Raw genomic sequence first — 25,728 nt, 5'->3', positions numbered from 1 at the left:
CTGAGAAATGACATGTAGAACCACTGGCACTGAAGGTGTGACAAGGCTCTGACAATGATGAGGAAGAGGCAGGGACATTATTAAAAATAATAGCTTGCCCAAACAGCTTTTTGCCTGGCAGATCCCCAAGCCTTCCAAGACTTTGGACAAGTCAGAGGTTCTGAGCTAAGTGTGGGGTACATACAGGCTGATATGGTTGCTGGGTTCCTACAAGGGGAGGAGACAGTTTTGCTGGCATCTGGCATCATCTCTCTGCCTCAGTTTCCTTTAGTGCCTACATCACAGGGTTGCTGTGAGCACACAGTAAGTATGAATAAACATAACCTGCTGCTGTAGCTATCGTCATCATCATCATCTTACTATTATTATTATCATCACTTCCCCCTGCTTCTCTACCCTGGAAGGAATCAGTTCCTGCAGTACCTTCTCCTCTAGGACCTTCAAGACTCCTCTCTGCCTAAAGGATAAGGTCCAAGAATCTTGATTTGGCCCCAGCCTACTCTCTTTAAAGCAGCACCTTTACTGCTCATTACCCTCTAAAATGAATCTTCTGCTGTACGGATGCTTCACCCCAACAAGTTTACTTGCTGCCCTGAAATATGTTTTTTCTGTTTTCCACCCCTGAATATTTTGGACATAACATACCCCTTCTCTGATATACCCAATTCACACTTAGTTGCAGGCCCTTCCATAAAACCTTCTTACACTTTGAGGATCAAATACCATTTTACTTCCTGATGTTTCAGCCAGAGATTCTCTTCTCTGAGCTCTGATAGTCCTTGTTATCTGCACCTCTGACTGGACCCTTGTCAAACACTGTCTTGGTCATGTCGTCAATCTTTATTGTTATTAATTATCATTCTTGCTGATACCTTATATGTGCATGATACCTTGTATTTTCTCAAATATTTCATAAGTACTTCAATTTGATCTTTATAATAAGCCTATGGTATAAAAAGTATTATTCTCTACAGATGAGAAAATCAAGGCTTAGAGAGCTAAAGAGAACTGCCCAAGGTCACACAGTTAGGTGATAGCCAAGCCATTCCTTGGACTCTGAGATAATGTTTGGTTCTTTGCAGGTAACAGTTTGCTACCACTGAAAAGCATTTGGAAGGCTGTGACAGAGACTCTGAATGAAGTTTTATAAGAGTATGATGAGGACAAAGATGATATAAAAATAGAAATTTACATTAATGGAATTCCTTCTATGTTCTAGGTTTTAGGCTAGGGATAAATATACTACCCCTAACTCTCCCAATAACCTTTATTTTACAAATAAGGAGATGCAGCCTCTGAGAGGTACAGAAAATTGTTCCAGGTGTCATAGCTACTAAGTGTTCTGTACACCCATAATACCATGGCTTAAGCACACAGACGCTCTAGGAATGAAACTTAAAGTGGCAAAAAAAAAAAGGTCTCTTCCAGGGAGGAGAAGGTCCAGATGAGTTTTTTTAAAGCAGTTCAAGCACAAGTAGCCTAGATCATCTACTCAAGAGTGGGAGCCTGTTAGAAATGCAGAAATGCAAAATATCAGGTCTTACCCCAGACACACTGAATCAGAATCTTGGGAGTTGGGGTGTGGCAGGAATCTGTGTTTTAACAAGCTCTCTAGGTGATTCTTAGGTCCTTGGGAGCCTTATTACTCCCATTTGAGTTTGTCTCCAAGGGCACAGATTCTCTCTGCTTTGCCTGGGTAGGTCTGGACATGCAGTGGGTGCTAGGTGTTAACTTATAGTGAACAGATGAGCTAGGGTAAGACTACTCCTTAGCATGTCCTGGGGAGACGGAGAAATTTTATAGAGAGCAGTCCCATTACCGCCGCGGGGACTCCTAGCCATCTCCTGAACTCCAGGGCACTTGTCCACTGGTTTGTGATGTACCAGCTTGCATCGTCCTGTCCCCCATCTGAAGACACAGAGATGGGGAAGTCAGCTGGAGCAGGTCAGGACCTGCAGCCCCTGGAGCTGTGGGAAGAGGGCCACCTGGGCAGGTTCAGCCAGGCAAGCCAGGCCCTCTACCCCCAGAAGGGCCCTGTGCCAACCCAGCTTCTGCACAACTCATCTATATACAGCCGCCACTTGGAGCTGAGAAGAGAAGCTGATTTATAGCCTGCTCTGGCCATGTTTCTGCCGTGTTTTATTGTTTTAATTGTCTATGTGGGAGGCGCTCAGAATGCTCACTTGCATTTCTGACAGCCCCAGACACCCAATGTTTATAACAGTTACTTACAAGCAGCCAGCAGCATCCCTGACTGGGTGACTTGTTTACTGTTACGTCTAATCTACTGCCTCCTCCACCTGAGGATTGGGGCCCACCACCCATCAGCCAGCCACAAGTGGAACTCTCCTAGAGTGGGCATGGGTGGGGCTCAAGGCACTGAATGGAATGTGGTCAAGATCAGGGAGTGAGTTGGTAGAGAAGCAGCCGTGATCTCTTAAGCTCCCCTCCACATGTCCCCTCTAAGTGCCTTGCTCAAGCTGTGCTCCCTGCTAAGAAAATCTTTTCTTTTTTTTCCCCTCCTCTTCACTCTCCAAAGCCCAGCTCAAATCCTACTTCTTCTAAGTACATCACTTGCTCTGACGATGAGCCTAAAGTTTCTAGAACCTTAGAAATCACATGGCTGACAGGAACCTTGGAGGCTATATAATCTAATGACTCTTTACAAAATCCCTGATGGGCGGACAGCCAGCCTCTGTCAGTGCCCCTTGAGTGGTGAGTTGCTCAGTACCTCCAAGGCAGGTTTCCTGCCTTACACTGATCCAAGACCCAACTCCATACAGAAATTCTTCATCACATGCTACTGTGCTTTACATGTATTTATTTCTAGTCATCCAAACAACCCTTTAAGATGGGTATTGTTATCCCTATGTTACAGATGAGAAAACCTAAATTCAAGGACCTTTAAGCCACTTGCTTAAGATCACACAGCTGGTGACAGAGCTTAGAGGACCCATTACTTCCTGGCACTGAAGACTGACCTTTCTCCAGGATACTGCTGTGCCTCTGAAGATGCCATTCTGAGAACTGGAGAGAATGGACAGAACAGTCAGACCAATAAGGCCAAGCATCCCTACATCACCTGTACCAGCAGACCTGCTCTCTACCCAGAAACACCAACCTTGACAAGAGTTGAAGATACTGTAATGTGCCAGTTGTGCAGGCTTCTTGCTAGAGCAATGCCAAATGTCAAACAGGAGAAGGGTTTCACTAGGAATGGGGCAACCGATAGCCAAGTCTCAGCAAAGAGGTTTCTTTCCTCTCTAGGCTGTGCCCGTTCTGAGCAGGCAGAACGGATACAGAGCCTCTCTGAGAGAAAACCAGGCAACTTCTCTGATACCTTTTGGTCTCCTTGCCTGGATCCTCTTTCCTCCCCACACCTTAAATGCTGATACCCTGAGTGAAGGACTTGTCCTCCTATCCCTTCCCTTTAACTCCTTTCCTTAGGCAGTTTCAGTCACATTCATTGTTTTAACTACCAAGCAAATGCTGCCAGACTTCTTTGAACTACAGACCCACTCATCTAACAGCTCACCCAAAGCAGAACCCGAGATGACAGATGGGTGCCTCCTTTTCCATCAATTCCCACACTCCACTGAATACTCCACCTCCTCCTAATATTTTTCTAATACCTATTCTCTCCATTCCCAAAGATTTCTTTTAGAAATCCCCAGAAACGAGAAATGCATTTTGAGGGAGAGGAGCATGGCTTCTCATCCAGTTCTCAAAGGGAGCCATCATCCCCCAAACATCAAAAATCACTGCTAATCTCTCCTCTCCAATTCATCCCCACCCCATCAGAATGGTCCATCTAAAATGCTAATGTAAACTGAGCATTCTCCTACTTAAAATCCTTTGATGACCTTCAGAAAACACTATGAGCTCCCTAGAATTGCCTTTCAGGGTCCTTCCCACATAGAACCCTGCCTCCCTCTCTGGTCTTACTTCTTGCTGTTCTCAGTACTGTGGCAGATGATTCCAGTGGCTGTCACCTATCCCATATCTCTGCATGTGTTATCACTTCTACCTGGAAAGTCCACCCCTCTTAAGTCTGCCTGGCAGTCTCTGACTCATCCTTAAAACCCAGTTCAAAGTCACTTACCCTGTGACACTTCCCAGATATCAGTCTGCCTTCAGGTAGAGGGCATCACTACCTATACCAGTGCTACCTATATCCTTTGTACATCTATCAACCTTTGCATTTATCATTCTGCACTGTGGTGCCTGTTCATAGATCTGTCTTCTTACTTGACTGGGAGCAGATCATATATATTGAGGGGCTAGATCATATATATCCATTTTTATTTATTTATTCCCAGCATCTGGCAGAGTGCCTGACACTCAGTAAGTGCATGCTCAATTATAAATAAACAAAACTAATAAGCAATTACAACCGTAGAGTACTTTATAATTCACACATCACATACTTTATCTCTTCATCTTCACATAATACTGATAAGGTAGACAAGGGATATATTATGGGGGTTTAGGGAGGTCTTGCCAAAGTCACAAACTACAACTCACTCTTCCCTTCAGTACTGAGCACAGGCTGAGTCCCACAGAAATATCTATTAGAAATTTAGTGAACTTGATGGACTTTGGCACTGACTTTATGCTTTGCTTGTGTTTTGAAGAACTCTGCTGAGCTTGTGACTTTCCTGTGAATTTGCCTAGACACACTCTGGACAAGGGGCTTGTACCTCGTCTTCTACTTAACCTCCTCACACATCCCCAAGTCAGGTAGCTTCCCGTGAAAAAGTCAGTCCAATCTAAAGAAAAAAAGAACCACAGGATTCTTTTGTTTCTGTCTACTTCATCAGTGAGAATGACCCCGAGCTGGGTACAGTGACTTGCATACAGTGGGCAATCAATAAATACTGGTTGAGGGGCTTCCCTGGTGGCGCAGTGGTTGAGAATCTGCCTGCCAATGCAGGGGACACAGGTTCGAGCCCTGGTCTGGGAAGATCCCATATACCGCGGAGCAACTAGGCCCGTGAGCCACAATTACTGAGCCTGCGCGTCTGGAGCCTGTGCGCCGCAACAAGAGAGGCCGCGATAATGAGAGGCCCACGCACCGCGATGAAGAGTGGCCCCCACTTACTGCAACTAGAGAAAGCCCTCGCACAGAAACGAAGACCCAACACAGCCATAAATAATAAATAAATAAAATTTATAAATAAATAAAAAAATAAATAAATACTGGTTGAATGGATAAATGAATGAGGTATCTTTAAATGGGAAAAGGAAAGAAAAATATGTTTAAGAAGGAGTTAAAGGCTTAGACTGGTAAGGAGAGGGGAACCCTGAGACGATTTTAAAGAATTGTCACTCTCCAGGCCCGGAGTCAGAAAGCAGAGGCCATGAAGTCAGAGAGCAGAGTACATCCACACTGATACACCAGGGAAAATCAGATGAGCTGCCAGAAAACTGTGGCCGGCAAAGGTAGTCTGAAATTCAAAAAAGAGAAAAAGCTACAGAGAGAGTTAGATCTCACAAGCCACAGAGCAGTGAGTTTATCAATGATTGTTGATAAAATTTATTATTTCAATCTAGAATTTATTTTTAATGGTTCTGAAACACTTAGGTGATTACTGGGTACCAGTATGGGTTCGCTAAGGATAAGACAAAACCATGGCAGAATAACCTAATATCCTTTTGGGAAAGGATTACTGAGCAACAAATTAAGACAAATGTTAAACATGTTTTTATTTCAGCAATAAACGGAGAAAATCTCTTAAAATTTTGTGGACAGGATGAAGAAATGGAGGCTAGAAAAGAATGAAGTTTGGTGGATCTACAACTGTGACTGTTGAGTAATGCTTCTAAATTGTCCTGATCATGAGCTCCAGGGCTCTGTACTTAACAGAGTCCTGTAAACATTTTAATCAAAGACTAGCACATGAAGTACATGATGGCAGGGATCTTGTCTGTCTAACTCACCAGTACCTAGATCAGTGCCTGCTAGATAGGAATTTGATCAATAAAATTTTGTAAAATTATTGTTGAATAAGTAAATGAATCCATAGAAAGCCTATTTGCTAACTTTGCAAATCATATAAAATAAGAAGAGATAGTTAATATTTTTATCTTTATTTCATGAGAGATATGCTAGCCTATTCCAATATTTTTGTTGTCTACCTATCTACCTACCTAGAATATAGGCTGGCTAGCAAGAGTTAAAAAAAATTCAGAGGAGGTTGACGAAAACAGGCAAAGAAATGGAAAGGAAGCAAGGAAAGGAGGGAAGAGGAGGGAGGAAGGGAGGGAGGGAGGGAGGGAGGAAGGGAGGGAGGGAGGGAGGGAGGAAGGGAGGGAGGGAGGGAGGGAGGAAGGAAGGAAGGAAAGAAAAAAGGAAATATCTTAAACATGGTTGGCAAACTACAACCTATGGGCCAAATCCAGCCTGCTGCCAATATTTGTAAAGTTTTACTGGAACACATCCACACACACTCATTTGTGTATTGTGTTCTACGCTACAGTGGCCAAGCTGAGTAGTCACAGCTAAGACCAACTGGCCCACAAAGCTTAAAATGTTTACTATCTGGCACTTTCCAGAAAAAGTTTGCTGATCACTGATCTAGAATGTTGAATATGAGCATCAGCCTGGAAAGCTGAACTATTAGAACACAAAGGTACAAAACTTGAAAGGTACAAAACTTGAAAGGCACGGGTGGGGACTGGTGTGACAGCAGAGGTTGGATTAGACGGCTTCACAGTTCTGAGATTCTGTGAAATAAAAAATGCTTACTGGACCCTGTTGGGATCCCAAGAACAGATAAGAAGGCACTCAAATAATCCCTTCCCTCCTACCTGGCCCTGCCCTCTCAGCAAATGCTCCTCCTTGCTTTTTGGTGAGAGCACCTGAACAGAAGACAGAGCTGAGGGTGGCAATGCTATGTCTGAGTGAGGAGAGGACAGCCTATAAGTTGAGTCCCCACACACCAGGCTGCAAATATAGGGCAAGTTTGGTACTCATGAAATTCTCCTCTGTTGGAAACAAAGTGAACATGATTCCCCCAGCTCAGTGGGGAATCCAAGGAGGCATAGGTCAAGGCCTGAACATGAAACTGTCAGCTGATGAGGAAAGAAAAGACATATGAGCAGATCAGAATTCAAATAACCACATAAGGGGCCAAGATGTAGAGAACATTCAAAAGAGCAGCTGAGGGCAGGCTGCAGCAAAGGTTCCATGGAGGATCTAGTCACAGCAAGCGAGCTTGATAAAAGGAGCAGGTTCAGAGAGGTGGAGAGGCAGGGGGAGGGCAACTTCACACTGCAACTGGGTAGCAATGCTCTGATGCTCTTGACATTTCTCTCACGCTACTGATTTGAGAAACCTTGCTGGGGCAGCAATGACACCTCTGCCCTAGGCTACCACACCCATGTCAGTCTGGAAGCCTTGCTGACATCTCTGAGGGCTGAGCACACTGCTTCCCTCTGCTGAACCTTCCCTCAGGTCAATGTTCTGACCCTTTAGGCAGTCAGCAAGGCTGTCTGTCCTCCTGGCATTACTGCCAACCCTAAAGTAGCCACTGCTCATCTGCCCTGCTGCTGGGAAGTGAGGGGAATCTCACCCTCTGTGAGTGATCCAGGATAATGGGCGGGCAGCAGAGCCAATCTGGACAAGCAAAGCTCAAACGTAAAATATTCATCTCTGTCTGCAGTCAAAGCAACCTGCCCTCTTCTCAACCCTACTTGAGAAAAATTACTCACCAGAGGCAATAACGGACTAACTTGCCCAGGTACCCTTCAACGGACACGTGACCAAGCCCTGGTAGGTACACACTGCCTCTTTCCTCTGAGAAGTCCAAGCAACCACCCACACAACACCCCAGGGAGGCACTGATGACCACCCCATTTTACAAGCACAGACAAGGTCCACTCTTTGTCCTGGGTCATTCAGTAAGTTGAGGGGCCAGTCCAGAGAGAGGACTGTATTTCACACAGAAGAGGGGAAAAAAACAGTTGAGGGACTTCTGAGGCTGAGGAAACCAGTGAGGCTGCTTTCTAGTTCTGGGGCAGAGCTGGGACAGGGTAAGTCTACAGAAAGTAGAGGAAGAATAAATCCACATTCCACACAGTTGCCTTAATTATTTTATGGAAACCTGCTCCACTGTCCACTCATCTGAGACTCCACAGATTGAGGCACTTCTGGGAGAACGCCAGTTAAAAGGTTCTTCTACCCCTCCCCCCTGGTTGTGAAATTAGGCCTCTATGTTATTCCCCAAGGCTTGAAGTGACATAAATTATAGAGCCAGAGGGGACTGTGAAGGGCATCTGTTCCAAGCCTTTTGGGCTTTCCATGAGTTCCTAGAGGATGAGGGACTTGCAGGCTCTCACCCTGAGTTGCTGGTAGAGCTGGCACAGAGCACGGCTGCCTGGAAGCCACAGGGAGGAGAGATCTCAGAACAGCAGGGTAGCCCACACTTACCTTCTAAAGAATGGATTCCCTGCTCCTTGGCGGTCTTGTAAACACTGCTGAAATCATCCCCGAGGTTTGGGTCAGCACCAGCTGCAAGCAGGACCTGCACCACACTGGAAGAAATCAAAAAGACACCAAGTGTCGAAAACAGGAAAGGCCCAGGAAGTAGACACTCAGATTCTGAGGCATGTTTGGGGACTGGATCTGCCTCTGCTCATGTGAGTGGTACAGTGGAGAGAACATGAACTTTACGAGCATCAAAGACAAGGGTAGGAAAGTTGGCTCTGAAACTTTACTGGCTGAGAGGCTCTGGACACGTTATCTAACACCTCTCTAAGGCTCAGTGTCCACGACTATAAAATACGAAGTGTTTATTCAACAATTACTTATCAAATGCTTACTATGTTCTGGTCACTGTTGTAGGTGCTAGGGTCCATGCCCTCAAGGAGCTTACAGTCTCTTCTGGGAAGGACAACAATTTAGCATAAAATTACAGCGAAGTGTGATAAAGGCTACGATGGGAGAAGTACCATGTATGGTGGGAAACCAAGGGAGGGGATCAAGAAAGGCCTCCCAGAGGACGTGGTATTTAAGGTATTAAAGACTTGGAAGGCTGAGTAGCCAGATCTGGGTTGGTGAAGTGGGAGGACCCAATGCATTTACAAATCTTGGAGGCAAAAGAGCACGAAGCTTCACCTGAAGAAAGCAGAATTGGGGATTTCCCTGGTGGCGCAGTGGTTAAGAATCCGCCTGCCGATGCAGGGGACACAGGTTCCATCCCTGGTCCAGGAAGATCCCACATTCCACGGAGCAACTAAACCTGTGCACCAAAACTACTGAGCCTGCGCTCTAGAGCCCGTGAGCCACAACTACTGAGCCCGCACGCCTAGAGCCTGTGCTCTGCAACAAGAGAAGCCACTGCAATAAGAAGCCCGCGCACCGCAATGAAGAGTAGCCCCTGCTTGCCGCAACTAGAGAAAGCCCACACGCAGCAACGAAGACCCAACGCAGCCAAAAAAAATAAAATTTAAAAAAAAAAAAAAAAAAAAAGAAGGTAGAATTGGAGTAGAGGGTGTAAGGGGGAGAAAAGTGGGGAATGAGATAAGCCACTGAAGGGATTAAAAGGGAAGTGACGTGGCAACACATGCTTTTCCTCCCCACTTCAAGATATATACATTTAAAAAAATGCAAATCATATTGAAATATTAAATTGAAAAATGCAAGTCTTCTCTTATAGCCATCTCCTTAATCTAAATTCTAAGAGTAACCACTATTTATAGTTTGGTGTGTTTCCTTCCAAATCTTTGCTATTAGCAGAATCACTCCTATAGCTGTGTGAGAATGGACTGGAGGGAGTAGGACAAGAGGCAGGAGCCTCCACAGTGAGGTTAAATTAGGTGAATTTATACAGCACCAAGCACAGTGCCTGACCCAGGAATGCTCCATATATGTTAGCTTCCCTTCTATCATGTAATGTTCCTGCTAATACTTTCCTTTTTTTCCCTAATAAAAAAAGGTTCGTGTTCACTATAAAAAAAACTCAGAAGATACAGCTAATCAAAAAGAAAAAAATGTTTTAGAATATATAACATCTTTCCAGTTTTTTCAATGTATGCACATTTTTATTTACCAAAAATGGGATCATATATAAACTCTCCCTAAACACACACATACCTCACCCCTTCCATGTATTAAATATCTGTCTATCACGTTGTTTTTAATGACTGCACAGTATTCTACTAAAAGGCTAGTCTATATTTAGCTAATCCCCAATGGTAAAACAATTAAGATTATTTTTAATATTTCAATAACAATCTCTATTTCCTTTGAATAAATTCCTAAGAGATGAATTTCTAGATCAAAAGTATAAGCATTTTTAAGGCTTTTGATAAATGTTACTAAATTACCTTTCAGAAAGATTGTACCGATTTTTATTTTTACTGTCAAAGGAAGAAGGATGAGAGTAACCACTGTGCCTTCCTTTCACCAAAGCTTTTTCATTATGTGTTAATCTGGACACAGAAAATGGAATCACACTGCTGTTTCAACTTGCATTTCCTTGATTACTAGTGAGGTTGGACTTAAAAAAAATGTTTAGCAATCAGTTGTTTCTTTTTTCATGAATCACAATTATCAATTTTGTTTTTACTTTCAGGCATAATGTCCTTTCCCTATTTTTCTCTTAGTATGTTCATCTTTTGCTCAATGGCCTTCAAAACTATTAATGCTTTTGAAGGCATAAATGGCAAGCATTTAAAAAAATTACTCTAGGGAATTCGCTGATGGTCCAGTGGTTAGGACTTGGCACTTTCACTGTCAGGGCCCGGGTTCAATCCCTGGTTGGGGAACTAAGATTCTGGAAGCCTTGTGGCCCAGCCAAAAATAAATAAATAAAAATTTAAAAATTACTCTATCATAAATATTAAAAAGCCAACCTACAGTTTTAGTTTCTCTCCTTTGTTAGTTTTTCAATATCTGTAGCCAGCAGTATTGTTGGTTTTCCGTGTATCAACTGGTTTGAGTTTCATAACCTTCAACAGGCACAGGACCTGCCCAATTATTTGCTGAATGGATGAATGAATTTCAATAACTCCCATGCACACAAACACACAGTCCTCATAGGTAAGTCAAAGAACCAGAATCTATCTCCCACATAGATGAGGTTCTTCTACATCTGATCTAACATGGTCAAGTGAGCCTCCTGTGTCTATTCCCCTTACCTAAAAGGATCTTAAGAATTATCTTTTCCAGGTAATTTATCTAGGATATGAATTATGATCCCAAAGAGAAATAAGAAGGGTCTCTAAGCACCTAAAATCCATGTCTAAAACTCAGATATTTAACTCACAGCAGAGTCTGTCAGGTTTTCACTTGGAGACTATTTGCTCAGAGTTTACACATAATTTAGATTAAGACTGGCATTAGTCTTCCTTCTTGCCAGAAGATTAAAAGCTAAGAGGGTTCAAAAGGCTGTTAGAGATGGGCAAACTAACTGCAGGCAGTGAGAAAAATATCTGATAGAGAGGGATGTAGTATGGTACAGAGGTTAAGAACGCTGGCTTTAAAATCGGAGACAATATGAGCATCAACATGAAAAATGACATTAATGGATTATCACCCACTGGGTACACTAAGATTCCAAGAGTCCGTATTGAAAATAAGTGAATAAGTCAATGGGAGAGAAGGGAAAGCTCTTCTTTACTGTAGAATGACAACTAATAAATGTAGAACAAATGATGAAATTAGAAAATCATTTTGCAATCATAATTATCAGGGATATTAAGAGTATGTAGCTCAGACTTCCCTGGTGGCACAGTGGTTGAGAACCTGCTTGCCGGTGTAGGGGACACGGGTTCGAGCCCTGGTCCAGGAAGATCCCACATGCCATGGAGCAACTGGGCCCGTGCACCACAACTACTGAGCCTGTGCTCTGGAGCCCACAAGCCACAACTACTGAAGCCCACACGCCTGGAGCCTGTGCTCCGCAACAAGAGAAGCCACTGCGATGAGAAGCCCGCACGCTGCAACGATGAGTAGCTCCCACTTGCTGCAACTAGAGAAAGCCCGTGCGCAGCAATGGAGACCCAGTGCAGCCTGCCCAAATAAATAAATACATACATACATAAATAAATGCTAACGAGTACTGTGATGCTCCTAAAGAAGGTTATGGTATGCAGCACCACCAAATTAAAAAAAAAAAAAGAGTATCTAGCTCATATGACTCTGTTAGTGTATGTAATGTGCTTTGTACAGTGCCTGACATATAATAAGTGCTCAAAGAACATTAGTTATCATTCATTACTATGTACCTGACCCTGTAGCTGGGCTGTGGGAAAGTCAAGAGAAGTTTGAACTAAGACACAAATTGGGAAGACAGCATGACATTTTATAACAAGTATAGGGAGACCTGGGTTCAAATCAAAGCTCTATCATTTACTGACTGTGATCTTAGACAAGTTACTATACCTCTGGGACTCCACTTCCTTACTGGAATAACAGATAATGATGCCTCCCTTGTAGGTTATAAGTGTGTAAAACTCCACAGTGCCTGGCACATCAAAGGAGATCCACAAATATGAGCTCTCTTCTCCGTGTCCATATAATCTTAGTGATAATAACATGAATCTGGGCTGAAGTGGGCTCTAGATCTATACCTAATCACCCCCAGGACGCATGTTGGCATAGCCCTGTGTTAAGAAGGCAGCTCTTCTAGTCATGTACCACAATGTTCACTGCAGCACTATTTACAATAGCCAGGACATGGAAGCAACCTAAAAGTCCATTGACAGATGAATGGATAAAGAAGATATGGCACATATATACAGTGGAATATTACTCAGCCATAAAAAGAAACGAAACTGAGTTATTTGTAGTGAGGTGGATGGACCTAGAGTCTGTCATACAGAGTGAAGTAAGTCAGAAAGAGAAAAACAAATACCGTATGCTAACACATATATATGGAATCTAAAAAAAAAAAGGGTTCTGAAGAACCTAGGGGCAGGACAGGAATAAAGACGCAGACATAGAGAATGGACTTGAGGACATGGGGAGGGGGAAGGGTAAGCTGGGACGAAGTGAGAGAGTGGCATGGACATATATACACTACCAAATGTAAAACAGATAGCTAGTGGGAAGCAGCCGCATAGCACAGGGAGATCAGCTCGGTGCTTTGTGACCACCTAGAGGGGTGGGATAGGGAGGGTGGGAGGGAGATGCAAGAGTGAGGGGATATGGGGATATATGTATACGTATAGCTGATTCACTTTGTGATACAGCAGAAACTAACACACCATTGTAAAGCAATTATACTCCAATAAAGATGTTAAAAAAAAAAAGGCAGCTATTCTATATTCTGCACAAGTTGGCTTGTTTTAAAATCTAAGCGAGAAGGGTTTGTCGATCTAAACTCAAAGGGACATAATTTGGTTAATCCTCAGCTGCTGTGTCCAATCACCATCCAATCACACCCCCTCCCATGGCAAGCTGTCCCTCCAGGCAGCTAGTGTCACTAACTGTGCTACCTGGGCCTCTCCAGGTTCCTGAGTATTGATTCCATCTGTCCAATTTGCAGGCTGCAAGACGTGTCCAAGCAACCAAGTATGCTGCCCTTCGCCCCAAAGGGCAGACAGTGGTCTGGCAGGATGGGGAGAGGAAAGTGACTAGGCTAAGCCCTGGGGCTGCTAACCCAATCAAAAGGAATGGGCAATTCACTTCACAAATTTGGAGGACAAAGAGGGTGAGCATCCAAGCTAGTGACTCATTCTGCAATCGTGGAGAAGATTCCTTTCACTTTTAATTAACTCAAAGGCAGCAGCCCCACTGTGGGGTATACCTAGGACTAAAGGAACTGTGGCTGCTCAGTGGCCAAGAGTGGCACCAAACACCTTACCAGATAGCTAGTAAGCTTTTTGCCCAAGAGCTATCTCATACTTAAAAAGCATCTAACCCAGAGTTCCACAGGGATCAGGCCCTTTTTGGAGAAGCCAGCCCAGATCAGGCTAAAGGACTACATGACTATGGTTAGCTCTGATGATGAAAAGAACTTCGTCGACCAATGGGATGTAGGAGGGCAGAAACAGGGTAGGAGGCTAGCCAGGTAAGAGAAAGCTAAGGCAAGGCTGTTGAGAACAGGCTTAGCAGCAGGCCAGGCCCAGGGAGTGTCAAGAAGTTCACAGTCAAAACAGAGCCAAGGGCCAGAGACCAGGCAGCAGAGATGTGAGGCAGAGAGTAAAAAGCCAGGTCAGATGTCAAGGACTAGAGGCAGAGGGAAACAGCAGACCACAAAACAAGTAAGCAACCAGAAACCAAGGAACACACTGGTATCAGAGGTCAAGACAGGCAAAAGAAGCAGACACCAGGGGCAGCAGTGAGGAGACTTCGCAAATGAAGAGATTTCTGCCTCTTTGACATTTTTTGCTGAAGCAGAAACAAATCCCCCAATTCAGAACTGTATCTGGGAGAAGGTGACGTACACAAGATGGTGAGTTGGCCCACCTGGCTGACAAGGGGACTACAGGATCCGACGGCACAAAGGGAGGCAGGTACTGCTATCTGAGGTGATCCACCAAAGAACAACTAGAGCCGCCCCTCTGTTCTGGCGTCGGCATACTGGCTGTCACTTGGGAGGTTTGGGTTTAGGTATCACTATCTTAAATTGGAGTAGCTGGTGCTAAATGGGCAGTGAAGTATATGGGCTAGGCCTTCATGGTCTTAATAGCTGGATTAAAGGGGACAGAGTACACCATCCCACTCACTTATGTTTTTCTATATAACACACTCAAAGGAACTATGCTGACTACTCCAGAGGTTCTCACTGGGCAAAGGCTTACAGACATCAGCAATTCTCCCAGCCACCTCAGGACTTGGCCTCTGGTGGTCTGTGGAAAGATATGCCTACCAATGTCAGTATCAACCTCAAAGGCTAGAGATAATCTCCAGATACCCTACTTCCAACACTAATCTGGAGAGTCAGAGAATGTCTACAGCCCAGGAGGATGGGGGTTTAAGAGTTGGCCTTTAGTGACTTGGCTCTGGTAGCAGTACTTGCCTTCCTGCGTGTCCATCAGAATCTACTCTGGTCTTATCTCTGCCCAAGTGAGCTGACTCACCAAAAAGACTGGGCTTTGTGAATACTGAAGGTGAAGGTTGTGAGGGATAGTATCCAGCTGACAGGTTGGCAGAGAAGCAGCAATAGGGCAGAGCTAGCCAGGCCAGGGATGGGGGGCACTGCAGGCCTGGAAATCTGGCTAATCAGAAATGGCCAGGTCTTAAAGATTGGCCTTAGGTAGGGAGCAGAACACAGGTACAGAGCCCGAGACCTTGGTAAGAGTTACACATGTGAGTAGGAGTGGTGAGCTCTGAGCCTAAGCTGAGAGCTGTTTTCTTTCTGCTTACTTTACTGCCTGCTGATACAAGTATCTATTTTCTCAAGGGTACAGTAGGGCTAAGTAGGAGGAAGATAGCAGTCTAATAATAAGAGCTAGCATTTGTATATACCTCCTACATGCTAGGCACTATTTTAAATACTTTATATATACTAACATCTAATCTTCACAACAACCCTATGAGGGAGGTTAAACAGAAACTGAGGGATAAGTAACTTGTCCAAGGTCACTCAGCTGAAAGGAGCAGAGGTGGGATTCAACCCAGGGCAGTCTGGCTACCAAGCCCATGTCCTTATCACTCTGCTACATGGCCTCTAACTTCCCTGTGTTGACTCCCAGGTAGCTAACAGTCTGTAGAAGCACTTCGCCTCAACTCAAGTTTTAGCAACAAGGCTAGGATCAGGAAGCCCAACAGAAAAATGAGGCAAGGATATGAACAGTTAATGCCCAGAGGAGGAAAAAAACAAACAAACAAGATGATTAAGTATATGAAGAGATCCTCAAGCTTGTGTGTGATTACAGAAAGGAAAATTTTTAAAAATGAGATAGCAAAAAAAAAAAAAAAAAAAAAAAAAAAAATGAGATAGCATTTTATTGGGAATTTGGGATTGACATGTACACACTGCTATATTTAAAAGAGATAACCAACAAGGACTTACTGTAAATTAATTAATTAATTTAAAAAAATGAGATAGAACTTCAAGTTAACACACTGGCAAAAAGTGAGAAAGCTGAAAAATGCCCAGTGTTGGTGAAGACATGGGGATCTCAGATTCTTCATGCACTGCCAGGGGACAGACTGGTGCAGCCATTCTGGAAGCCAATCTTGTAATATTTGTCATGTTAAAGTACCTTACCCTATGACCCAGCACTTTGCTCCTGAGGATATGTATCTCAGAGAGATTCTTACACAGGTCTATAGAGGGCAACATGGGAGATGTTCACCACATATTTTGTGGCAGTGGGGAGTTGCAGGCAATCAAGTGTCCATCACTGGGGGAACAGGTACGTTAAATGTGGTAGACACATGCTATGAAACATGATGCAGCAGTCAGAAGCAACAGGCTGGATACACGTGCAGCAACATGAATAGATGATTTTTAAAAAGGGGTTGATTCCCTGCCACCTACTATTATTCATTAATTGAACTTGACCATCTGTTCTAAAAATTTATTCCTTCAGGGAGTCAATCAATTGCAGAACTCTAATTCCCATGCTGATCTAGTGATCTTGGGGGCTGAAGAATTAAGGACCCAGTGAAAACAATGAACTCCCCGAAGTACACCAAAGGCCATCACATATGCCCCTCCTACTGGTTCAACTGGTTAGTGCTCATTCACCTTCAGGGCTCCTCAGTGACATAGTCACCAACTCAACTGAGGCTTCTCTGACTCCCAGCCCGGGTCCACACCCTTCCTCTTTGCACAGAATCCAGTACCTACTCCTGTGGAAGGTGACCCTCACCATGTTATATCGTGATTGCCTGTCTACTTTTACTTGCCTTTCCCAGTAGATCACGGGACAAGAGCCATGTCTCAACCTTCTTTCCCAGCTCCTTGCCCGGTGCCTGGATCACAATAAGTGGTCAATAGATGCTTTCTGAATGACTGTATGAAAAAATGAAGAATGAATAAATGAAATAATTATTTTATTTGGTGAGAAATGGGGGCAAAAGGTGGAAGACAACTGTCTCAGCCCTGCCCAGCCTTCCCCCACCTGAGGGTCCGAACTGGGCTGCAGGCAGCTTAGCTGTGGAAAACTTCCATCTTCCTCTCCTGAGCGCTAGGCCCTTCCTGCCCTCCACCAGGCAGTTCCCAAACAAAGCTGAGGAAAAGAACGGGAGGGTGGTCCCTAAGAAGCAGCTCCTGGGACTCACAGAACTCCCTTTGGAGCAAAAGCCCCCACCAGGCAAGTTTTAACTTGCCGATCAGGTTTGTAATTAGATTAGATGTGGGAGCACACGAAGGAAGTTGGCTCACATGGACCTTGATGAGCTCCTGCTTTCAGGACGGTGGGGCGTCACAATGCACAGGAGGACAGTTACATCGATTGGCTTTCTGCTCTCAGTGGCCGGAGGGGCTTTCGGTCATCACATTGTTTAGGAAAGAAGGAGGAAACCTGTGGTGTGAGCTGAGGCCTAAGCTGGGCAAGGCACGTGTCAAAGACGGCTGGCGAGCAGCTGGAGTTGGTGAAGCAAGAAGGGCAGTGATCCCAGCTCCAGGTCGTCCCCACACAATGTGGAGCTTCAGAAGAAGCTCCTCCGACTCCTCCTCCCCTCTACCCCCCACATTCAAGCACAGGGTCACTGTGTCCCAAGGAAAAGACAAAGAGTTGACCTATTCTCAACCCAGAGCACACCTCGATGAGGGGAGAAAGCGAAGAGGTCACAGGTCAGGAGGTTTGCTGGAAAGTCAAATGAGCTATGGATCATTCAGTCTACTGGTTGGTCTACAGGCGGTTGGGAAAGCGGGGTGGCCCGACCAAAGGCAATGGCCTGTGTTGAATCTAGAGGTCCTGTGGTGTGGAGGCATGAGCTTGGTGGGGGGAAGGATGGGAAGGCAGTTTTCTTTTCTTTTTTGGGGGGTGGGGTGCAGTTTTCTTTTTAAAGCCAGCTTCCTTGGGAAACAAACTAAAGATTAGGGAGGAAGCAAGGTACCTGTGTAGAAAATGTGCCCCAGTTTCCTCGAATGAGGATGTTATTTTGTTTACTTCCCTCAAAAGGTAAAGATCAATAATCATAATAAAGCAGCCACGGTGGGTTGAGCACTTTACATTTACTAATCCAGATCCTTATAACCACTTGCAATGAGGTAGTAGTCAATTTTACAAATGAATAAACTGAGGCTCAGCGAGATAACATGAGTTATCCAAGTATACACATTAAATAAGCACAGGAATCACGATTCAAATCCATGTATCTGTCTGGGGCCAAACCCAGTGCACATTCCCCTAAATCACACTGGTTCTCACCTATCTGACCAACCATTAGTCTGTCATAATATCCCATAGTCGCTGGGCCCTTACTATGTACCAGGGACAGTGATATTTTCAGATGGTCATAACAGCTAGCTGGGATAAGAGGGAGTCTGATTCAGAGGGACAAGGGTCAAAATCAGGAGAGGGCTCAGACCAGGTGAGATAATTTGGGCAAGGCTTAAGGAAGGCATGGCACGTTAAGCAGAGGGCCAAGGAATCGAGATTACCCATCACAGGATTTCCAGGACAATCCCAATTTCATATCCTTAGCCTAGTTCTAAATACACTTTCATGTCTTTCAATCTGTGGTTCATAACACACAGTCACCAAACCGATGGGGCAGTGTGGTCAAGCCCTGGTTATTAGGGATTCTTTCCACAGTATAGGTTAGACTAGGCTCTCTCTAGGCAAATGATCCATAAGACCATGCTGGGGTTGGTACATCTCCTAGACGTACTATGCACTAGGCATTGCACTAAGCAGTCTTACGTGCATGTTAATCTTCGCAACCACCCTATGCTGAGGCAGATGCTATTATTGTTCCTACTTTGCAGATGAGGAAACAGCTGTTAAGAGGTAGAGCTAGGTTTTAAACTCAGGCCCTCTTTCCAGAGCTCTTGTTCCTCACCACTCTGCCACACACAACTAGACTGTGCTCCCCAAAGTAAGGACTGTGCCTGGCCATCTGTTCCCTTGCACATAGGCCGCAGTAACGGGCCAGTAAATATTTGTTGAATCAATTCACTTCTAAGGCCTTAACACTGCGCTGTTGACGCACACATTGAGTTTTCAGTCAGCTCCTGGGCTTTACTTGCTAGTATTGCTAAATTGGGTCTCCTTGGATTTTACAGTTGGTTTTTGGTTTTAATTGTAGACTGAAACACTTGTCCCTATTAATTTTTATCACCACAGATTTAACCATTGCTCTAGCCCACTGAGTTCTTTTTTCACATCCCTGACTCTTTCACCTAACATATCAACTACCTCTAAGCTTCATTTAATCTGCCCATTTGGTTGGCATTTATCAATGGTCTCACTAGAATCAGTGATATGACTAGTGAATAGGACAGACCCCTGTGGCTCACCAGTACAGTCTGCTTTCCAGTCTGATATCCATTCATATATAAACAATGAACCAGATCATTCACCATTCATTAGTTTGACCAAACTATTTGCCACATCATATTTTATTCATGTGGATATCATGAGAGACAGCCAAATACCTTGCTGCAACCCAGACACACCTACCATATTTACTGTATATTCCTGACCCACCAAGCTGGCACCCCTATTTAAACAAGCACAGAGTGGGTCTGATGTCTTTAAAGAGGAGGTGCAGGAGTGGACCACACCACAGTCCCTAGAAATGGAACACCCTTCCTCAGGCTGCTGAACTGGATGAGCACTGGATGCTCTTTTCATCCCAACTGATCTTCTCCATGAAGACAGCACTGAACACAGAACCCCAGGATGGGATATAGCGCTGGAGAAGGGGGTGGGTACCCTGAGACTGTCAGTTTAGGCAAATGAGCTGACATCACTTTCCAGGGAGCAGTGTCTGGGTGGCCTGAGGTCAAGGCATGTGTCTGCCAAACTAGAAACGGGTGCATGCTGGAATTGGAATATCATTACTACGAAACAGGATTATCTTGAGCAATGATTCTAAATGGGATTAGAAATGACTCTTTGTTACTCAGAGATAATCAACCACAGCATCGGTGGGAGAGACATCAAGCTTGGCACACTTTTCTGGGGTCATGGTGCTGGCATTCCGGGCACCTGGCCAGCACGCTCACCCGCCCTTCCTTGCTGGGAAATACTGGGAACTGTTCTTCACTAGGCAGCTGCGGCCACCTGGGACGAGAGCAAGCTCCACATCAAAGTGCCCTGCTTTGGGGTCCCATGTTCTAGGCCCAGCTTCTTAGATGAAAAGGAGTGGAAAAAGAATCTCCAAAGCCCTACTGCTTCTGCATCACCCATCAGATACTGGTGAGAGGCAAGTAATACCCCCACCTCCATCAAAGATGGGCTTACCTGAAGGAAACTGACTAACTTCCTGAGGTCACCAATCAGCAGCAGCAGTGTTAGTCATAATAATAATTAAGAGAGTACCACTACTACTATACTACTATTAACTAAAGTAGCAAATTCTTATCAAGTGCTTACTATGTGGCAGGCATTATTCTAAACACTTTACATATATGTACACATTTAAAGTAGCTCAGCTTATTATCTCCATTTTATGGCTGAAGAAACAATCACAGATAAGTGAAAGAACTTGCCAAGGTAGATGACTAGTAAGAGGAAGAGACAGCCTGGATGTGAATCCAGGTCATCCAGCTCTAGAGCTCACAGCTCTACCACATGCTAGACAGTTACAGCCTGAGAGGACCATCGTCCGTGCTGGATAAGGCCTTTCCTTTACCCTCACTGGTCTCCAGACCCTGCCAGTGCCCCCTACTAACTCTGGTACATCCCTACTTTCTTACTTTTAGGAGCCTATGCTCACAGTGGTGCTTATTCCAGAAATGCTGTCTTCCTACTCTCCACCTCTACCAACCAAAATCCTGTCCGTCTTTCAAGGCCCACCTCATGTGAAAGGGCCTCCTTTCATGATTAACCCCCACCCCAGCACTCCAGGCTGGTCTTCTCTGGGTACTGACCACATTCTGCCTCAATCTACCATTAAAAGGAGGCTTGTTTTATCCTTCTTCTGACAGCTTTTTTGAAGACAAGGAGAGTAGTTTGTCGGATTTTAGATTTCTCAAAAAATCATCCAGCATATAGTGGGTCATCAAGAAACCCTGCCTGAATTGACTTGACTCCTGGTCTTGGCACCCCCTGATTCATTGCATGGCTTTGCTCCCTGCATCTTCCCTACCCAGGTAGTATAGTCCAGTGGAGAGAATAAGGGTTTGGGGTTCAGAGGGACCTGACTTCAAATCCTGGCTCCCCCTTTCACTTACTGGACAACCTTAGGCATCTCTGAGCTTCATTTTCCCTATCTGTAAAATAGGGATAATAATCCCCCCATTTTAGGATTGCAGTGAGGATTAGGGCCAACATGGGAAGTATTCGACATGGGCCTGGCACACAGAAGACACCCAATCAACCACAGCCATCATCATCACTATAGTCAGGAGATCAGATAGCACAAAGCCAGCCTCCTCGGGCCAAAGGAAGCACCACTCTGCAGCAAGCAGCCAGGCTGAGAACAGGCTGGGGACCTTGGGAAGAGACTGTAGGCCTCCAAAGCAGGATAGACCTCCATGTTGTCAGGCCCCCTGGTACCTACATTAAAGCACAGGTACTGGGGTGCTCTACCTGCTCTGCCTCTGGCCAGCCAGCAAGGAAGAAGAGCCTCCCATGGAGGCTGACCCAGTCCAGCTGCAAGAGAAGCATCAGCTCTTTGCTCTAAGAACACCTGTGGAGCTGTGGGCCGCACAGAGAGGCCTGTAAAACCTCTCTTGCAGGTCAGCGATCTGGCTTGGGCTGCTGGGTTCTTAAAGATAGGATTTAATGCCCCCCCTCCCCTTAGTAAGGTGGAGGGAAAATAAGCAAATGCTAAAAATAAATGACTGCTATGAGAGGGAATTAAATGGTCTTCAGCCAAGGATGGCGGCATTTTAAAATTAACAAAGCCCAGGTACCACATCCAGGAAGGCCTTGGCAAATGCGTGTTATCCACTCATTAGCTCAGCTCCTCAGGGACCCCAGCCAAGCAGGGAAGGCAGTGCCGGGAAGCAGTCCTTCCGATGCTGATGAAATGCACTCCGGGAGAAAAAGCAGGAGGGAGGGAGACTCTTGCGGGGAATTTCAAACAGTTCTGCTGGAGCTTCCTTCTCTGCCTGGCAGTCTCACCTTCTCTGAGGCAGGGGCTTTCAAGGCAACCAGCAAGCCCAAGTGGACTCAAATCTGAACCTCTCCCCACCACCCCACTGTTTCAGGATCTTTGGTTCCTGAAGCACCACAATGGCCATACTATTTAGGTGGTCCTCCCTGAGTGGCAGTCCAGGGACAAGGAACCCAAGAATGATGTGGGATGAGAGGCAAGCTCCCAGTCCTGAACCCTGCACCTTCTCCTCACTATAAAGAACCATATGACACTTTGTGAGCCCACTGTATACCACCCATAAGGTGAATTTATCACTATTCATCAGTAACTCTACTTCATGACATCACGAACCGTGTGAATCCACAAATCTTTATTCTCTACTAACAATCAGAATATATAGTACTCCAATGTAAGATACCATCAACTATAAGAATTCAAAACATTCCAGGTGACCATAAACAGTATGAATTCATTTTAACACTACTAACAGGAATTCTCAGTACACCAAAGGTCACAATTAACAGTGAAAATATAGAGAGAGATGGTGGTTTTTTGAAAACTTTTTAAAAGTCTGTTTATTGAAGTATCATTTATGCATAGTAAAATTCATCCTTTTAAGCCGTACAGTTTGATGAGTTCTATGACCACCACTATAATCAACACTTAGATTATTTCCATCACCCCAAAAGTTCCGTTGGGCCCTTCCTCCCACTCCTAAACCCTAGCAGTCACTAACCTGATTTCTGTCCCTATAGTACTGCCTTTTCCAGACTGTCATATAAATGGAATTATACAGCAGGTAGCTTTTCATGTCTGGCTTTAACTTAGCATAAGGCTTTAAAGATTTGACCATGTTGTTACCTGTACAAGAAGTTTGTTCTTTTTTTAGTGCTGAGTAGTCCACTGTATGGATGTACCATAATTTGTCCATTCACCAGATGATGGACATTTGGGTGATTTCAAGTTTTTGGTGATTATGAATAAAGATACTATAAATATCTGCATACAGGTCTTGTTGTAGATGTATGTTTTTATTTCTCATGGACAAATATCTAGGAGTTGGTATTGCTGGGCTGTATGATAAGTGTATGTTTTACCTTTATAAGAAACTGCTGAAGTGTTTTCCAAAGTGGCTATACCATTATGCATTCCTATCAGTAGGGATGACAACTGTTCTGCATCCTTATCAGCACTTGGTATTGTCAGTTTTAAAAATTTTGGCCATTGGAATAGGTGTGTAGTGGTATCTCATTGTGATTTTAACTTGCATTCCCCTAAATGCTGAGTATCTTTCATGTGTTTATTTGCCATCAATCTCTTCTTTGGTGAAGTGTCTGCTCAAATCTTTTGCCAATTTTTAAAAAATTGGACTATCGGGACTTCCCTGGTGGCGCAGTGGTTAAGAATCCGCCTGCCAATGCAAGGGACATGGATTCGATCCCTGGTCTGGGGAGATCCCACATGCCATGGAGCAACTAAGCCCATGCACCACAACTACTGAGCCTGCGCTCTAGCGCCTGTGAGCCACAACTACTGACCCTGCGTGCCACAACTACTGAAGCCTGTGCGCCTAGAGCCCATGCTCCACAAGAGGAGCCACCACAATGAGAAGCCCGCGCACCACAACAAAAAGTAGCCCCCGCTCGCCGCAACTAGAGAAACCTGCGCGCAGCAACGAAGACCCAATGCAGCCAAAAATAAATAAATAAATTTATTTAAAAAAAAAAAATTGGGCTACCTTTTTATTACTGATTTGTAAGAGTTCTTTATATCTTCTGGATACTATTCTTTTATCAGACGTGTTTTGACAGCTTCTTTTTTGAGGAATTAGAATTCATACCATTTTTCTTCCAAACCACTATCCCCTGCATATACATGCTGATGAAGAAAACAGGACAGACTTAAATTTTCAATTTACAAATACCTTAGTGTCATTGGACAAAGAGTCAAGCAGTACTTAGTACCTGTTAAAACTCATGAGACTATTTTTACCTTCATGATGAGCGTCCAACCACCATTAGGCTTTAAAGAAAGCTACATCTGGAGAAATGGCTGTCCTATAAACAGCTTTTGCCCCCCAGGCTCTGCACCTCCCAAAGCCCTGTTCTGGTCTGCCAGGCTCTTGGAATGGTCAACAGTCGTCACACTCCATTGCTGGCCATTGTCCACTGGGAAAGGTAGGAGGTTCCCAATCCACCCCTCAGTGAAAGAGCAAACAGTGGGGCCTGTGGCTGCCTGGACATCAAAGTAGAGCAAACAGGCCTGGCAGGCCCTGCCTCTCCGCCTACACATCCTGCAAATGCCATCTGAAGGAGCATCCCTGAGGGGGTCATGACTTTCAGCTTGTCACAGCACACATCAAAGTTTGCACCACACACGAACTGGGTGCATGGGTTCGAATCAAGTTGCCCAAGAGCGGATACTCAGCCATTGTGTCCAGTTTTAATCCCGTGTTTTCCCAAGTAATTAAGCCTTCTTGCTTATGAACTTGTGACTAAGTAAAGCATCACTGAGAGGTTGTAACATCAAAGTGCCTTCCACCGTCTGTCCATGTTTAGTAAAATTGGATTTCTTTCCCTTCTTAAAGAAAAACTAATTGAATTTAGCTGAAGGCTGGGTATATTTGCACGAGCCAGTAGAGGCTGTGCTAAATCACAGTGGTCATCCTGGGACCCTGTGGCTTAGCGTTTAGCTGGGCTGGGTCAGAGTGCAACACGGAATGAGGCACCCAGACTCAGGCTAAACAAGTGTCTGTGGCATGAGGCTTATGGAGGGCTCACTGTGGAGAAGGGGCCAGCCCCCGCCAACTACTCCTCAAGTCAACACTACACCCAAGCTGTTACTAGGCTGGCAAAAGGACTGTCCTAGCAGAATGTTGGTAAATCTTTGGCAGGAGGGCTACTGAAGACAATGGCCATCACAGTGCTCGAGTCCTTGATGTCAGCAGTCCAAGTAAGCTTCTTAAGGCAAAGGCTGTGATGCTTACTTAGTATCTGAATCCCCTTTAGCCTAGCATATCAGCACCTGACACAGTCTAGTTTTTAAAAAAGTCTGCTGGATGCATAACATGATAACATAAAGGTATGTCAGCACAAAGTTCCTCTCTCCTGAAGAACCAAAACTCTCTGTATCCCTTTTTTGCCCTACTTGTCAGGAAACTTCAAATTAAATTCATACTCGATTCCACTAATTACTTGATTTACAGTGAGTACAGCCTGGTCCCATTTATGTAAAATTAGACACACAGATATAGATATAGATATCGTGATCAGTCTCTAGGTAGAGGGGATTCAGTTGACGGCTACTTTCTTCTCTATATTTTTTTTTACAAAAACAATAAACTTATTTTTGGAAAAGAAAATCTCTAGTTCAATCCTGATAGAATTATCTTTCCTTTTACCAATATGATTTCTGATCTTGATCCAGTTTTAACTCTCCTGTGTACATTTATATTTGTATTTTGATTTAAGTCACCTTAAACCCTTTTTTGTAAATAAAAGGAGGTAATAAATTATAAATAAGTTCCCATGCATATTTTTAACATTTTGTTCTATAACACTGTATTTTCTGTTCAAAATTAAACAAAATAGCACTCTCTTTACTATTCAAAA

The 25,728-nt window shown here is 44.4% G+C and overlaps 1 protein-coding gene across 3 annotated transcripts in view; it reads right to left on the bottom strand.

Annotated features, from left to right (window-relative positions):
• CLPB (ClpB family mitochondrial disaggregase) overlaps positions 1 to 25,728 on the bottom strand; it is a 147,498-nt gene that overhangs the window by 82,583 nt on the left and 39,187 nt on the right. For all 3 annotated transcript variants that reach the window (XM_082411396.1, XM_082411397.1, XM_082411395.1), the window contains exon 4: positions 8,432 to 8,535. In XM_082411396.1, the coding sequence (XP_082267522.1) occupies positions 8,432 to 8,535 (104 nt within the window). The remainder of the gene's footprint in view (positions 1 to 8,431; positions 8,536 to 25,728) is intronic.

Source organism: Balaenoptera physalus, assembly GCF_965194825.1.
Source record: "Balaenoptera physalus genome assembly, chromosome: 10".
Lineage (NCBI taxonomy): Eukaryota > Metazoa > Chordata > Mammalia > Artiodactyla > Balaenopteridae > Balaenoptera > Balaenoptera physalus.
This window is presented reverse-complemented; position numbering and strand designations above follow the sequence as displayed.